General features: G+C 39.3%; 3 protein-coding genes across 3 annotated transcripts; all 3 read right to left on the bottom strand.

Moving 5' to 3' along the window:
• Positions 1-576: 576 nt before the first annotated feature.
• Positions 577-2,901, bottom strand: LOC122781038 (cornifelin homolog B-like). The gene is made up of 4 exons (XM_044044532.1): positions 2,800-2,901; positions 2,466-2,551; positions 2,162-2,352; positions 577-1,412 (listed from the first exon to the last, which is right to left on the bottom strand). Exons 2-4 carry the CDS (start codon positions 2,527-2,529, stop codon positions 1,218-1,220), a joined length of 450 nt encoding a protein of 149 aa, XP_043900467.1. The 5' UTR covers positions 2,530-2,551; positions 2,800-2,901; the 3' UTR covers positions 577-1,217.
• Positions 2,902-5,118: 2,217 nt separating this feature from the next.
• LOC122781021 lies at positions 5,119-8,476 on the bottom strand. Its single transcript, XM_044044511.1, has 5 exons — positions 7,647-8,476; positions 7,023-7,210; positions 6,750-6,938; positions 6,363-6,461; positions 5,119-5,562 (listed from the first exon to the last, which is right to left on the bottom strand). Exons 1-5 carry the CDS (start codon positions 7,927-7,929, stop codon positions 5,356-5,358), a joined length of 966 nt encoding a protein of 321 aa, XP_043900446.1. The 5' UTR covers positions 7,930-8,476; the 3' UTR covers positions 5,119-5,355.
• A 296-nt stretch (positions 8,477-8,772) lies between these two features.
• ttc22 (tetratricopeptide repeat domain 22) lies at positions 8,773-14,877 on the bottom strand. The gene is made up of 9 exons (XM_044043768.1): positions 14,775-14,877; positions 14,386-14,687; positions 12,973-13,273; positions 12,790-12,845; positions 12,596-12,711; positions 11,204-11,322; positions 10,650-10,811; positions 9,759-9,911; positions 8,773-9,677 (listed from the first exon to the last, which is right to left on the bottom strand). Exons 2-9 carry the CDS (start codon positions 14,646-14,648, stop codon positions 9,144-9,146), a joined length of 1,704 nt encoding a protein of 567 aa, XP_043899703.1. The 5' UTR covers positions 14,649-14,687; positions 14,775-14,877; the 3' UTR covers positions 8,773-9,143.
• Between the last annotated feature and the right edge of the window lie 2,309 nt (positions 14,878-17,186).

The following is a 17,186-nucleotide window of genomic DNA, read 5'->3' on the forward strand; positions in this document are numbered from 1 at the left end:
ATGTCGTCCAAAATCGCTCAAAAAATTCATAGTATTTTGATCTCTATATATATTGTATTGAGATATAAACTACATACAAGGTTTTATGTCATTCATGTTCTACAATGTCTGTGAACACCTATGACAGATGTTGGTATTGCCATAATCTTGATTTACTAATCTGTTTTTTTTGGACTTGTGCTGCTGTAAAACATTTGTGGTCAGAAGAAATGCCTCCAGTCTCCCACTGTATTAAAAGCTGACAATGTGACTTCCTATCCTTCACTGACTGCACACGTGGCCTTTAGCTTGTGTCTCAGTCAAAACACCGATTAAGTGGAAAGAGCAAAAAATAACTTGCTCTGCAAAAGGTCTTGCAAAGGATAAGCCTGTTTGTTTAAGGATTATGAGCTGAGCTAAACATGAACACTACTGCCTATGAATGTTTGAGTGTTAGTGCAAGAGCTGTGTTTATCTTTCTGTATACGTGTGTATGCACATGTGTAGCTGTGAGAGCCTCATTCTATGACTGAGAAGTGAAATCTATCACCACTATAGTGTTTGTTCTATATAGCAAAGAGACACAATGAGACTCAATCTAGTCAAGGCCAGTAGCCACATTTACTGCACTTAGCTCAGAGGTAATGTACAAAAACATAGGAGAAGTCAATACTCTAGCGACACCAAGTGGTTGCTCCAAAACACTACAACCACCCTCCCCTAGTTTGTGTTTATTTTGCAAATATACATTAATGTTAAATACTGTATATTATACCAAAACCACTGTACAAATGCATTGTCATAAACTGTTGCCAAACTGCTTATACACCCAGAAAGAAACCAAAAATCCATCAGTACCTGCACTGAATAATCACACATTTTAACATTTACATTTTTGCAGACACATTTCGGACTCGCTTAAATGTTGCACGTTTTTGGACTGTTGGAGAAAAACCGCATTGCTCTTAATTTAGTGCTCATTCAGGGATAATGAAAACAACAATTCACAAATCCAGGTGATTATATGTACACTCAAAAAGCACATAGAAATTGTTTTTTGACAATTTCTCACAAATAGAAACAACTTCACGTAAAAATGAATACACTGACCTTCTTAAGTCTTTTTAAATCAACACATACAGGACACAATACAGGAAACTATTGCTTTCAGAACTTAAATCAAATGTGACACACAATAGTAGTAATAGTAGTAATGATTGTCTTCTTTGGATGAATAATCAGTATGAAGCGAGTATCATCCCTGTATACTGTCCACTGGGAGGTGGACCTGCAGGAGCCGTCCTCACTGGAGCGGGCTGCATGTTGACCACGACCGTTTTGTTTTGTGCACGCTGTTTTAACTCGCGGTCCATCTGACACCAGTTGCACCACACGCAGACGCAGGCAGTGGCGATGTCCTTACAGAGAGAACCCTGCAGGATGGAAAGAAGAATTGTGCTGGGTTGTTTTTTTTTTACTTCTTAAACTTCACATTGAAAAAGGAAAAAGGAAGCAACAGATTCATAGTTTCACTTTCTTATCTTTCAGATTCCTAGAGCCTTTATCCGCATACCTACAATGTAATTAGACCTCATTCAGAACATTCATCCTCAGTGAGTCATTAACAAGTGGACGGCAGGTCTAAATCCAGATCTGATCACAAAAACATGATCAGATTTTGACTCGGACATATGTGAACACAGCGTGTTGACGCAACACACACACACGGCTTGGTTCCTGCTTATTTTAACTCTAATTTATTTCACTGGGAGCTGTCCGCGCTATCTTAAAGGACCGACAACAGGAATCCATTGAACAGTGCTGTCATCTCCAACTATGATGTGTGCTGCTGCTTTTCTCTGCCAGGTCACTCTTGTGAAAGAGGTCCTGATCTCAGGGGGTCTTTAATCTGGTTAAATAAAAATGAAAAAATGTCCTCCGACCCACCACAGTGTCACTGTAAACTGAAAAGCATCTTTGTAGCCACTGCCATAATAATAACACAGATGAACACATGGTTTATTTCATGTAAGGGCTGTGTGATTAGTGCTATAATTCATCTCGACTCAGCTTTTAATATATGTGGTAAAATAAAGTGTCAATCTCTCCTAAACTATGACATTTAGTTGTGCTGTATTATAATAATGGATGGACGGATGTCCTTGAATTTACATCCACTTACCTCAAGGCCATATCTGTGTCGAATGGCGACCCTCAGAGCTAACCCTGCAGGAGGAACACACAGAGGTATTCCACACGATGAACACAATATGGCAGGGCTGCATATGTCACATACTGGGAGACAGTGGTTTTCGCCAAATTTGTCTGAAAGGTCGCAGGCATAGCAGCAGCAGCACCAGAAACCGTAGCAACCTAAAAAAAGAAAAAAAGGGAAAAACAATCTACGTCACTCTCAGCGGCAAAAAAAACAAAAACAAGTCATCATATTGAATTTGTACGAAGTCTTTGCATGAGTTTGTTCTTACAAGAGTTTATATCCTCACAACAGTCAAAAAGACCAGTGCTCCATTTCGCCAATGGATGAGCCATCAGCTCTTGAACTGGCTGGAACCTGTGAACACAATCCTGATGATTAAGCTGCTGCTCTTCCACTTAATAGTTTGAATTTTACACAATCATCCTCAACAGACGATAACCTGAATTCACATGTCGTTGATTCCATGCATCAAATGCAGTCATGTCGCATGTAAAAAGAATTGGCGTAAATACCAGTGGGACTCTAATGAACGGCTTTAACGTTGAACTTGAAACAAACGCGTCTTTTTTATTTGTCTTTTTTATTTGTCTATTCACTCTTACCTGATTCTGCTGGAAGCCGTGTTGACACACAGGAAAGCAAAGAAAGACTAAGAGTGGAATTTCACACACGCTGAGAAACTATGTAATGCTGCAGAACCTGACACGGGCCAAGGCAGACAGAGGCTACTGTTCAAGGTGTGTCTTATTTAAAGACCCATGCAAACCATGAGATGCAATGAAATCACAATTTTTTATTAATTGATATCTATTTTAGCAACTTGTGTGGGGTATTTCAGTGTTTATAACATAACAGAAAAGAAAATGAGTTTTTAATTGATCTCAACGATCTGCCAAACAGTTCCTAGATTATTGTCTGTTTTAATTTATTGTTTGTAATCTGTCTTGTGTTTATTATGACCCGTGTTGCCGACCTCTTGGCCAGGTCAGTTAAATAAAATAAAATAAAAACATAACAAAAAGAATATCTCTAACTGAATTGTACATATCTCTAATTCTAGTTACAGATATCTACAACAGACAAGTTTAATTATCCTACATTATCATCTGTAGATGGAGTGAAGTTGTAGATATCTATGACAAACTCTGTACACATATAACATTCACCAAGGCTCAGAATAAACTGAGCTGCCTTCATTCATGTGTAAAACCCAAATGTCATGTGATGTTTTAACATAAATATATACTATTCTTTTAAAAAAAAATTATCCTAAGCAATAAAAAGAGGAAACAAACACATACATGAAGACCAACGGCCTGCTGCACAATAATATCACAAATAATCTCATCTCACACTTAAGTAATTACAGTGTAAGTATTATAAAATATATTCTTATTCTCTTAGTGTTTGTATCCCAACCATAAATCAACAAGGAAATACTGTCTGAGGAGACGCTTTACTGTAAACTGTTACACCCACTAATTTTAGTTTGGCAGTAAATACTGCATGCGAACACGCACACACACGCACACACTTGCACAACATGCTTAGCATTCCATAGCCCTTTACCCCAACCTTAACCATCACAACAAAATTAACCCTAACCATAATCCTAAAACTAAGTCTTACACACACACACACACACACACACATACACGTTGACCAGGCTAACAGGGGACTGTCATTCTTCACTGACTAACAGGGGACTTGGGTTTCTGGTCATTTTTAAATAAAAACAATAGCATAGAACATTTACTTTAAAGGTCTTTAACAATGTTATTACTTCAAATGTGCTTCTAAAAATGTTTTTGAAGAAATTGCAAAGAGGGGATTTGCATCACACACACTCTCACTGTTGGGCTGAATCATTGAATCATTTAAGAGGTAATGACATGTTTTTATGTTGAGGTGGAGCACCAACATATTACCATATCAATTCAGTTACGAGAACAGCAGAGAAGATTATCTACCACATTGGCAGTTTTGTATAAAGTACCTAAAAGAGATACTTGAGTAAAAGTAAAAGTATGTTACCAGAAAATGACTTTTGTAGAAGTTGAAGTCACTTTTTTTATACTATTACTTAAGTAAAAGTCTGATAATTATAATTAAATTATGACATTTACTGTGCTTAAGAATCAAAAGTAATTTTCTGATATAAAATGTACTTAAGTTTTAGAAGTGAAAGTACCATGGTAGCTTTCAGTGGTAGGGCGGGTTGTCTTTCAACTGGAAGGTGTGGGTTCAATTCCTGGCTCTGCTCTTCTATAATATAGACTGTGTCGTTGAGCAAGACACCTAAACACCTGAAGTGCGTGAATAACAAAACTGTAGTGTAAAGCAGATTATCAAGACTAGAAAAGCTCTATATAAATACAGACCATTACCAACTCTTCTTCTTCTTCTTCTTCTGATTTTATTTGGTTGTAACGAGTAACAAAGATAGTTGAAGGAAATGTAGTGCAGTAAAAGTGAAAGTAGCTAGAAATACAGATACGTGAAGTATCTTAAGTATGTACTTAAGTACATCAATTAAGTATTTGTACTTTGTTAGGTTACAACACTGCACATGGGAATATTTTGTTATTCTTTCTCTGCTGCAGTGAAACTTGCCACTGTGCAAATAAACTACAGTATCTCTGTGGTATTCAGATGATGCAGGGAAGTTGCTCTTCTAGTTCCTGTCCCATCAAGAGAGCTGAGTGTGAAACTGACACAAACAACAGAGTCACAACACCTTCTCTCCCGAACGTGGACGTTAGCACAGTTATTATGTAAAGCATATCCTGATGAAAGTTTTTTAAACAATATTCTAATAACTTACTGACTCTGTATTGATCATTCTGGGCTGCAGCCTTAAATTATTGCTTCCTTATATAAATCAAGAAAGATGGGCAAGAATTCACCAGTGATTGCAGTAATTGATTCCATATGATTTTATTTGTTTTGAGACATTTTTATCTTAGTAATCTGTATGTAGTATATAATAATAATAATAATAATAACCAGCACACAGATAAAACAAGTGTTTTAATTTGTGCCAGGAGCTGTTTCAGGCTCTTGCCATTCGTGCTCGGGCCCAAATTATTGCCGCAGATAAAAAAAGCACCTTCAATAAAACCCTCAGTTGCTGATTGTGATTATGGTGTGGATGAATCTCAGTAAGAACCCAGTATAATACTTGATGTGCCCACGTGGCCATCGGGAGGAGGTGCAGCTGTGGGAGCCTCCGTCAGTGGTCGAGGCTGCATGTTGACCAAGACGACAGCATTGCTTTTCTCTCTGATTTTTAACTTGCGGTGCATCTGACACCAGGAGCACCACACACAGAAGCAGGACACTGTGATGTCGTTACACAGAGAATTCTCCAGGAAAACAAAGTAGAGATTCTTGTCAAACAAGCTGGATATTTTGAAGTCTACAGAGAAAATGAAAGGGATAGGTTCACAATTTCAATTGCTTGGCCCTGTGGTGTGACCCTGCCTTTAACCCTATGTCAGCTGTCAGCCCCGTGCAACCCTCATGTGGAGGATAAAGCGGTAGAAGATGGATGATTTGACTGGATTGCTTGGCCAGATTCCTAAATCTATACGGCCACCTTTACACCTGGCATTAAAATGTCCTCTCTATGGTCAGATTGCACCTGTACCTAAGTACCCGAGGACGGATTGTTATCCAATCTGTCAAACCACTTCAGGAGGTGGTCGGAGACACATTGTGACCACATAGCTTTGTGCTATTTTCATTTAATTTTAATCTTAATTCTTTTTTTTTTAACTTGTGTGCTCTTTTTTATTGGTACTTACTGAGTCTGATATGGAGCAACTGTAACAAAACAATTTCCTTTGGGACAATAAGTATTCTGATTCTGATTCTGATGATTGAACAGAAGTGTATGCGTCTCTGCTCCACCCACAACAGCGTGAGTGGAAATAAGTTGGTGAATCTGAGCAAAGCTAACATTTTAAAAAAAAGAGATTACTGGTCCAAACATTTTACAGAAAAGAAAGTAAAAAGTAGTCTTTGTGGCATACAAGGTTTAAGATAGGAGACAAATGATCAAATCACTATGAGTTTGGTGGGAGTGATAGATAAATAGATGGATAACCTTTTATTTATTCTTCCATGTTCCTTTGTACTTTGAAGTTGTAAAGTTTAGTCTTACATGATTGTGAGTCCTCACAACAGGCAAAGAAACCGGTGCTCCACTTTGGCAAGGGCTGTGCCATTGGCTATTGAACTGAATGGAACCTATTAACACAATTTAAAATGAATAAGGACAATTTTTTTTCATTGTGCAATTAGAATTCTGTCTAAGGTCACACATTCTTTATTTTATGCGTCAAATCCAGTCCCGTGCTATATAAAGTCGTGTTAGAATTAGTATAAAATACAAATGTGAATCTGACAACTGATTATTGTTATTAAACAATAAGTTATTAAATCTTGTACTGCTCCTTTATGTTTCCATACAACTTTTTTGTTAAAAAAGTCAATCTTTATTGTTGAAAAAGTACACAATGAGATTATGTTAGAAATCTCAGAATGAAGCAAGTATGACCCCCGATGAGGCTACATGGCCATCAGGAGGTGGGTCTGCGAAAGCATCTTTCACTGGAGCTGGCTGCATGTTGACCACAGCAGTGTTGTTTTCTACGCGGTATTTTAACTCGCGGTGCATCTGACACCAGGAGCACCACACACAGAAACAGGCAGCTGTGATGTCCTTACAGACAGAACCCTGCAAAGGCCAGAATAAAGAAAAGTCAGCATCGCCTGTCTGGTACTGAACATGGAATTCTTGTTAGGGTTACATCCATCACACCTTGATGTTGTATCTGTTCCGAATGGCAGCTCGGAGACCGATGGTGGCAGGAGGAGCAAACCCAGGAATCCCACAGGCTGTGAATACAGCAGGGCTGATTATGTCGCACAGTGGGAGGCAAAAGTTTTCTCCAAATCTTCTTGAAACGGCGCAGGCGAGGCAAGGGCAGCACCAGAAACCATAGCAACCTAAAAAAGACAAATATTTGAATGTGGTGATAATCTAAATTACTTGGACTAACTGTTAAACTACGGAAGAGTATTAGGGCCACATGTAAAAAATTGAAAGAAAGAAAGAAAAAAACAACAACAGCAAGAATTATGATTTTTTTCTGACTGTAATCTCAGAATTTTGACCTTTTTCCCTAGAATTCTGACTTTAATCTCCATTTCTGACTTTAATCTTTAAACGCAGATACACACACAAATGCAGCATTAATTGGAGCTTCCAGTCTATGTCGCCTTTAATCTCCAAATTCTGACTTCAATCTCAGAATTCTGACTTTAATCTCAGAATGCATGCTGTTTTATTTTTTCTTTCTTTCAATTTCTTAACATGTGGCCCTGACACTCTTCTGTATAAAACAAACAACCAAACAAGTGATTAACTTAAGTTTAGCCTTACCAGCGCTAACGTCCTCACAACAGTCAAAGAGACCAGTGCTCCACTCAGTTGAGGGACTTGCCACTGCCATCCTGTGTGTGATTCTACTGAACTGCTTTCTGTTGCAACGGGGATGAATTAAACGAAGGTCCAGTGTGTATGTGGTAGTGACAACTAATGGTGAGACTGCAAAGTGCAACAAACAGAGAGGACAACCTTTGCTCAACCCTTCTTTTCCCAAGCACAGCGGGGGACTACGGTGGTCTGTGCGTAAAACACTCTCCATTGGACTGGTTTGAATCATACCTCTCAGGATGAACTTAGTTCATAAATCTTAAGTCTTTCTCATCCCAGACCTGCCCTCGTCACTACAGGTGTGCCCCAGGGCTCTTGGCTATTTGATTTTTACCTGGCACACTAACTGCATCCAATCTCAGCAGTATTATGCACATTTTGCTTTTTGCTCAGGCTATTTTTTGTAGACTGTTATATTTGATTGAGGGATGGTTCTTCATGTGTCCTAATACATTTTCAAAATATATTGTTGGGTTTTAACGACACAATACTTTCTATTGCCTTTTTGAATCTACTCCATATTACAAAAAACAAACACTACAACAAATTAAAAACTACTAAAACTAGCAAAACCACACTTAAAACTGATTCAAGATCTGAACAACACAGAAGCCGATAAGCTTAATCATCATTGTGCAAAATATTTTAAAAATGATTGACATTTGCTTGTATTTAAACATTATGTTACACACTAAACCTTTAACTTGTCACATTTAAGATTGATTTCGCTTGACCTAAATACATTTGTTTTGTTACTCTTATAAATCAAAAGCTCTGAAGTCTTACCTGGTTAGGCTAGAATATGTGCAGTCAATAAGGGAAGCTACAGGAAGACTAAGGCTTTTTTAAAGGGGAGGCATGATCTCATGATAGACGCTCTGTAATGCTGCAGAACCTGACGTGTGGGTACAGAGTGTTAAACTAGATAAGAAGAAGTGAGATATTATGGTATTTCTCATGTTACACCCAGGTTAGAATTTTCAAAATACTCCCAACTGAAAACATACAGTAGTTGGAATAATATGGTGATTCAAAGTGGGACTGCTTTACAAATAACAATGATATCTGTGTGTTCAAATTTAAGTGGTATTTTATTGCTCTGCTGGTGGCAAGTCACAGAAATGACATTAGCAGTGGTTTCATTGTTTGCAGGTTTACGTTTTGCTTTTTGTAACTTAACATCAAAGTTACTACAGTATTATCACGCAAAACTAAAGAAATGTGTTGTTTGATAACTGGCGAAAACATTCAGTGTAAATTATTTATGGCTTGCTGTACATGTTGAAGCTACAGCATAGTAAGTACAGTAACTTGATTTATTTGTTTTGTTGAAAACACATTCATATGAGACGCATCTTTCTGATGTATGAACAGATATTCCCATGTCACATTGTTTAACCCATCAGATGCCCAGAGTGTACCTACTAATGTCACATATGTGGCTCATGTGAAGGAAAATGCCTTTGCAACTTTCCTCTTGGAGACTTGTTTGGGCACCACTGTCTCCAGTAGCCTCTTCACTAGATCCAGTCGTCCTGTGCTGATCAGGGCCCGGGATAACTCTGTGACTTCTGCTGTCTGAGTCCGGTAAAGGTACCTGAGCTCAGCCTTCACAATGTCCTGAGGGTACCTCTCCTCTGCCTTGCGCACCCACATCTCCAGCTGAGTGATGGCAGGACCAGGATCAGTGCCACCCTGCATGAACAGAGCCAGCAGGGCCTGTAGGAGGCAGCGCAGCGCTGTGGTGTCTCTGCTTCCTGGCCTTTCTAACTCCATAGCCTGTTTAAAGCAGTCTGCGGCATTCTGATCCTCGCCCTTCAGCAGGAGGCAGCGTCCTCTGAGCACATGGAGGTCTGGCAAGCTGTCGCCCAGCTTGAAATGTAGAGCATGGGACAAACTCACCAATGCATTATTCACGGCTCCCTCGTCCACCAAGAGGCTTTCCTGGAGTGCATCGACGCCCATGTAGTAGTACAGCTGGAGAGGAAGGACATGGATCTTAAAACTGTTGTCATAAATAATAGTGGCCTGTGTTTCTCTAATATTTAATATCTTTACCTGAGCCATCTCGAGGTGAGTTCGCAGACATGGACGTACAGTGAGGACCTTGTCCAAGTCTTTTCTGGCCTCAGTTAGCCTCTGTCGGTCTGGGACTCCACCTTGACCATGTTTAGCCTTTTCTAGGTCTCTGATGTAAAGCACCATATTTATCTAAAAGAAACACATTCATAAATACTTGGCTTGTCCAAAATGTAAACATGTGAACCTTTAACACCTAACCCTCAAAAATGTTTTTGCTTATTTTAACCATAAATGTCTTGTAACTAAGTGCTTTTACCCATTTTTCCAGAATAACCTCCAATAACTGGCAGCCAATTATTTACAATTTACTAAAATAGTGGTTTAACAATTTAAAATGAAGGAAAACTAAAATATTTATTAAGAAAAACACTGCAGGTGTACATTTACACCAGATTTCGCGTGATAAATTTTAATTTTTATAACACATCTTTACAATAACATTTTTTGAGTTTTTGTCACTCAATGTGCAAAAACAGGCCTAAAAATGAAAACTATGTACAGGCGTTCTCACTCTCTCTCTCTCTCCTCTCTGGCGACACAGACGCTGATTCTTCAGCTTCCTGAAACAGCGCAAGTGAAATTACCGTAATAACCACATGTTGGCTTTGACGTGCAACTTCTCAGCTTTCAGAAACTGTTTGGAATTTTTCCGATACACAAAACATTGCGTGTACGCTTGTGCAAATGTGAGTCGTCAGAGATACACTCGGTTTTACAGGGTTAAAACAATTTATACTACCGTTTGAAACGTAAAATTTAGAAGAGTTTAGAAATGCATGTGTGTGCCATTTCTTAAACATTGGATGGCAAAAAAAACAACAGGTCACTCTGTTTTGGTGTTGACTTGATGTAGTTTGGCTGCAGTACCTTGGCGCGGGTGCAGTACGCCTGCCAGTTAAGCTCCGGATCTGGCAACACATTTAACGCCATGTTGCTGATCCCGGTGGCCATCTCGTGTTTGCCCAACAGGAAGAAGACCTTGGCCAGAAGATTCAGGATGAATGCATCATCACTGGCCATATTTATGGCCTGAGGGCAGAGACAGTTGTATGTTATGGTAGAATATACAGTGTCAACGGAATGTAAGGACAGAGTATAAAGTCACACAGCATCATTTTATGCACATGTAGCATAAATAAAAATCTATGATGGAGGATTTTTCAATTCTCAAACATATGTTTTTAGGAGTTCTTTGCTCATTTCATAGGGATTTCAGTCTCTTACACTCAGCAAACATAAAAAAACAGCAACCAATGAGAATATAGTGTAAGCCAAACAGATGGCCATTAAATGTAAATGATACAATATCAATTATGCAATACAATGTAATTACTGATATTGCTCCTGCAATATCAAAAAAAAGACTATTAACTGATGGTGATTGGTTTTGACGAAATATTTGCATACACAGATTGACTTACTGTTCCATAGAAGGACAGTGGCTCAGAGGCAGAGTAGCCACAGTCGTGTATAGACATCGGCACAGTGGTGAACTCGTCTTTCCGCTCCAACAATATGCCAATGTAACACCAGGCTAAAGCTGGGGACAGAATTTTAGAATTCTTTTAAATACTCTATGATAACATTTCAAAACAGATTTCTAGTTTCAGTACAATAACATTTTTGACAATAGTTAACACTGGCACTTGAGTGATAGTTGACATGCCTGTACTTTATTCCCTTTTTATGCCACTTAAAGGTGCAATATGTAAGAAATGTTTCATACTAAGACAAGGACGTTTGGAGAAAGTCCCCACAAGTCTTGTAACCACACCTACAGTATACCCTTGTTAAGACATGACCATGATGTGTCGTCAGAGATAAAGGGAATGTGAAAGCATTGATAACACACACACACTGATAACACTAAGCGCCCAAAGGCCCTGGTATACTTCCATGCACAGTGCGCATGGCACGTCATCAACACGCAAATATTGGAAGCGCACGTAAAGAGCACGTTGGTGCCCATGGACAGCGCACATGCAGACTAAATTTCCGCCCCACAGGTAGGTGGAGTAAGCCGCACTCACCAAGCAGCAGAAAAAACATTTCAACAACAGAAGAAGCAGTCGCCAAGGAAAGTCATCCGAGCTACGACCTGGTGACCCACGAACCGGCTGACTCCCCTGCCCAACGGACCTTTCAGCTGATGAACCACTGAAAACAGATATGTCCAAGGGAGCTATAGCATTGTTCTCTTTTTCTTTGGTAGGAATGTGTCCTGTTCCCTGTGTCAAGACTTGTACCACCACCTAATGGTGAAGTCAGATACTACAGGACACAGACACACTAGTATACCAGGGTCCGCGATATTCGGCGTGCAATGTGACGATCAATTAGATGTGCATGGCATGGGCGCGGAGGTATACCAGGGCCTTAACCCTTACCCTAACCTGAACCCAATTCTAACGCTACAAAACCAAGCTTTATTAACCATCAAAAAGCTCTTTTAAGGGGAGACAGAACATGAGGACCAGCCAAAATGTCCTCACTTTCCCAAATTTGTTTTGGTCGTCACAAAGATACCCATACAAGAACACACACGCACACTTTCGCTCTCAGTGTCTGCTTGTTGCTGACATGTGAAAATGAATCAAATAGGTTGAATGTTTGCAAAAAAATCAAAAAACAAACAAACAAAATATGTATGCATGTAAGAAAGCTGTGTTATGCCACCTTTCATGTTTACACTACACTGTATAATGTACAATGTTTCTCTTACAACAACTCTCTGCCCAAATCACATGACCAGAAGAGTCTTTTTATATTTCATATTCTGCATAAAGCAGACGAGAGCAGACAGAAGCACTTACCTTTATGTTGTGTTCTCTCAGATTCCAGTGTTTTTTTGAGAAGCCTCAGCCCCTTATTGTAGTGAGAAAGTCTGGAGTATTCAGAGTCGTTGTTTGTCTTTACTATATCGTCTAGTCTGCAGGGAGAGAATAACTTTGTCAACATAAAAACAGCACAGTGGTTAAGTATAAACATTTTTATGGTAGTTTTTTACCTTATGTAGATGGTTGCCATCTTAAAATACCAGCTCCGTTTTTCCTCAGTTGGAATCTGAAAAAAAAGGAAGACTCGTAGCTGACTAAATCCGTTTATATTTTCACACTACATACAGTACATCCTGATAAGCTCAGCTGTTAAACAGACATTTACATGTATAGCACATGACTTTCTGTCTCACCAGTTGTCCCCCATAGTCTAGGGCTTTGTTGTAAAATGTCAGTGCTGCGGTCAGTCTCTCTCTCAGGTCGTCCTCGCTGTCCAGCTCCACATCGTGAGGATAAACGTAGGCCTGTTCGGCCAGACAGCGAGCCGCCAGGAGTCTGGTCTCTTCCTGAGTGGCCTCTCCACCATCTAAACCCATGAGCTGGGACACTTTCTCCACACACTCCGCTGCATCCAGCTCTCTCCCCAGTTTGTCGTACACATAGCCTAGGTTGGCCCAGGCATTGAGGTTTCCAGGATCTTCTTTACAAATATTTCTAAAAATATAAAGATATACAGACTTTTCATCCATTTTCTACCTGCTCTATCCTCCACATGAACGTCATGTGACATAGGGTCAATTTAGAAAATGCAAACTCCGTGCAGAAAGGCCCTTGCAACCATGGTTTTAAACCTGGGTCTTCTTGCAGCAAAGAACCACTACACCAACCGTGTGTCCCACAGACTTTTCAGTTCCCCTAAAATAATTTTAAACTTGTTGACTCTATGGATGGCCATGACAGTCATTGTTACCCTATTGCCTTTGCTGATTCCTTTATTTTTCTTTAGCCGTCACCATTTGGTTTAAATTTAAGTGTTCAATGATATACAACCAAATGTATTACCATGGCATTTTAAGTGCATGCATCTCTTTGAAAAGTATAATTAGGATCAGTTTTCACTTGCTTTGAAACACAACCGAGCACCGAGAAAAATGAACGGTGTTCCTGTCAAACTTGGCTGCGCCTTGTGTTTAGTACTAATTGGAAAATGTTTGTAATGCCAGTCAACATAGTGTGCCGGTGTTTACACGATGTTCATAGCCAACAATGGAAAACTGTCATGTTTTAATGACTGTTTTAATGCAGCATTTCCACTGATTTTAGCGATGGTGTTTAGATGCCGCTTACTGGAGCAGAATCTAACAAATTAATCATTTGTTGTTCATGAACATTAATGTTTTTTATACCAGTGAAGGTAAGAAAAAATAAAACAAAATCACTGTAAGTGTGTACACAAACAACCATTTGACCAAATTCTATGTGTTAAACGTTACATTCAAACAAGACATTTGTACGTCGTCACTTTATAAATGATTCATTACAGCATACATGTGCCACAGACTCATTTACCATCTGGAAAAGATTCTAGGTTTGTCTTTTATTTTTCAGTTAATGATTTACTGCAGTGGGTGAAAGGTTTCTTTTCCTTGTATCCTGCCATTTTAGTGGTGTAGTCAGAAGGTGGAGGCTCTCACAGCTTACAAATGTAGAACATACATTTTTACCACAGTTTTTTCCCTAACCACCGATAGTTCTAGAGAAACTACATGAAACATATGTCTAAATAACACAGGGACTGCACTGACAGTGTCTCACTGTATACTCACCTAAACGTTTCTTCAGCCGTGTCCAGCTGTTCCAGGTGGAAAGCCAGCAGACCCAGGAGATTTCGGACAGCGTACTGTAAATATCCAACTTCGGCCTCCAACTCTCCCCACAGGCTCTCTTGTTTAAGGTAAGTGTCTCTGTGCCGTAGCCTCACGGGCCCATCGGGGTCACAGTTGAGGTTGAGCTCCAGGTGGAAGTGACCGGGGATATAGTCCATGTCCTCCATGAGAGACTCAATCTCGTCTGTGTTGTCCGCTTCCATGGCCTCCTCCTGCTACTCCTCCTCCTTCTCCTCATCCACCTGGTTTTTAAAAATGGAATAAGGCTAAGTAAGTAAAATACATTAAAATAATATCTTTCAAACGAAGATCACAACACAAGAAAATACCTTTTACTCTTCAGCCAACACTTCAGTCTACTGCGGCGTGATTTACCCACCCTCTCTTGTCATCCAGGTGCAGACAGGTTGAACAGGTTGGGCTTGGGAGTGACTGTGGAGTGCAGTCAAAGGGGAGGACAGTGTATGACTTTAAATACACGGACGGCTCTAGTTTTTGTACATTTTTGTGTATCAAATCTCTCATTTGACTCTTTTTTAAAGGATTTTAAATATGAACACATTTATTTTCTGTGGAGTTAAATGTAGACACTTCTTAATCGTTTCTATTCGGCTCCTGCTCTGTCTCTTTGTGACTGATTTAAGTGTGTGACAGAAATACCAAGACATTCCTTCACGTGCACCTTTGTTTTAAAAGTTGTGAAGTTTTGCTTTGAAGCACGTTTCAGCTGTGTCTGCACCCTCTGTCCCTGTGTCGGCTGTAGCCAATCCTAAGAATCAGAACCATCAGGCTCAGTTTGAGCACTGAGAGAAACCGAGGATGCTTGAAATGTCTTTTAACATCATTATCACAAAAAAGCAATATGAACGAGTGAACATCTGCAGAGTTTATCACAGGCAAACTCTTCCTTGTCTTACAAGTTACAATGCTGTCTTTGCACATCTGATATACACAGGAAATCTTTGGCTCTTTTGTTGACAATATATTTGAATAGTGACAAACGTGATAGTGGAACAAAAGAAACACAAGGAAGAATTGCTGTAAACCAAATATTGCCCCAAATCACTTTGAGACACTGAAAGTGATTTGGGGCAATATTTGGTTGCTGTACTAATTATAATGGGAGTAAAATAACAAGTCAGTGTATAGTATTTAACAGAGAGACAAAGTATGTGCTTGGTTGAAGGTGGGGTGGAAGATTGTGTCGACTAAACACAGGACTTTCACACATCACTTGCTTTCTGTGGTAGAGTGTTCATTTTGTTTTATTTTGTCCAAGGCCACACCAAGACAATGCTGCTTATTTTAAACCAAACCACAGTCATTTCCTAAACCAAACCAAAACCATGAATGTTCAAATATCTAGAACCATGGTTCTCAAACTGTGGTACGCGTACCACCAGTGGTACCCAAGCTTCTGGTACTTGGGAGGAAAATGGGAAATACTGTTCTACTGTTTATACCAGGGTATGTGGAGGAATTTTTATTACACTAGTGTCTGAAGTATATGTGAGGAAGAGAAGGATGACATTTCTGGGAATAAAAGTCTGTAGCTGACTTTGCTCAGCCTATTTACAACATTGTATTTTAACTTGGGTGATAATGATGTTACTTGGATTCAATATTTTCATATGTAGGTGGTACTTGGTATAAAAAATTTGAGAACCACTGATGTAAAACTTGTTCACATGACAACAAGAATTTAGAACGCCCACCATTATGCAGCATTTTTAGAAGGGAACAACCGATGGTGTGGACATTTAGGTTGTTAAGACTTTTGGTGGGATGCGTAGTAGGACAATGGCTATTAGCTATATAAAAAATATGGAGCAGGCCCATATTTTCTCAACTATTTTTCTTTACTTTAATTTATTTTTTGCTCTTGTTTTGCACCAGTGAAGCACATACTTCCATCACACTGTGCTGGATAAAGTGTATTCTGCCTCTAAGTGGGCTACTTTTCTTCCATTTGTACCACGAAGCGTGGGTGTGCAGAAATCTGAAAATGTTCTGTGCACAGTTGTTGCCATGGTGATCTTCATGGATACCACACTGATTACATGCTTGCTGTCATTATTGTTATTATTACAGATGCTTGGTTGTGTAGTTGTGGTTCCTCTAATATAAAAATAGAATTTCAACAAGATTTTGTTCATAGAAGCTCCAATTTTAATGGTAGATTTTGAGAGAGAAAACAAAGGTATTATAGAGATGTTAACTCCTAATAATCCCTCCAGCCTTTATTAGTGCTCCGTAACTGTAGGATTAGTATGTGTCCCACATACTGTTGTTTTGCTTTCACACTAACCTGTTGTTAACCTATTTTATTGTTTTGCTTTCATATGAAGAACAATAAAGATTTAATACATGAACAGAAAATGTTACCATAAACTACATCCATTTTTTTGCAATAACATGCATTTATGATATTGACATTGAAAACCGCACCAACTACAGGTCGAAGAATAAGAGCATTTCAGATATTATGTTTGGACTTGGATTTGTGCTTAAAGCGGACAGGGAAGTTGCTGATTTTGGAACTGAGCAGCAGTCCTGACCTAACATGAAGGCAGGTTAATAAAGTGAGTGGAGACTCCGCATCAAAGTTCTCCAAATCCCATCTCTGCAGAGACAGTTCAGGGCCGTAGACAGGCACATCGATGAAATGTATCTCTTATGAGAGGGATCATAAGGTCACACAGCAAAGCTCATTATTACCACATCTGTCATCCCCTCATCAG

Source organism: Solea senegalensis, linkage group LG14 (assembly GCF_019176455.1).
Source record: "Solea senegalensis isolate Sse05_10M linkage group LG14, IFAPA_SoseM_1, whole genome shotgun sequence".
Lineage (NCBI taxonomy): Eukaryota > Metazoa > Chordata > Actinopteri > Pleuronectiformes > Soleidae > Solea > Solea senegalensis.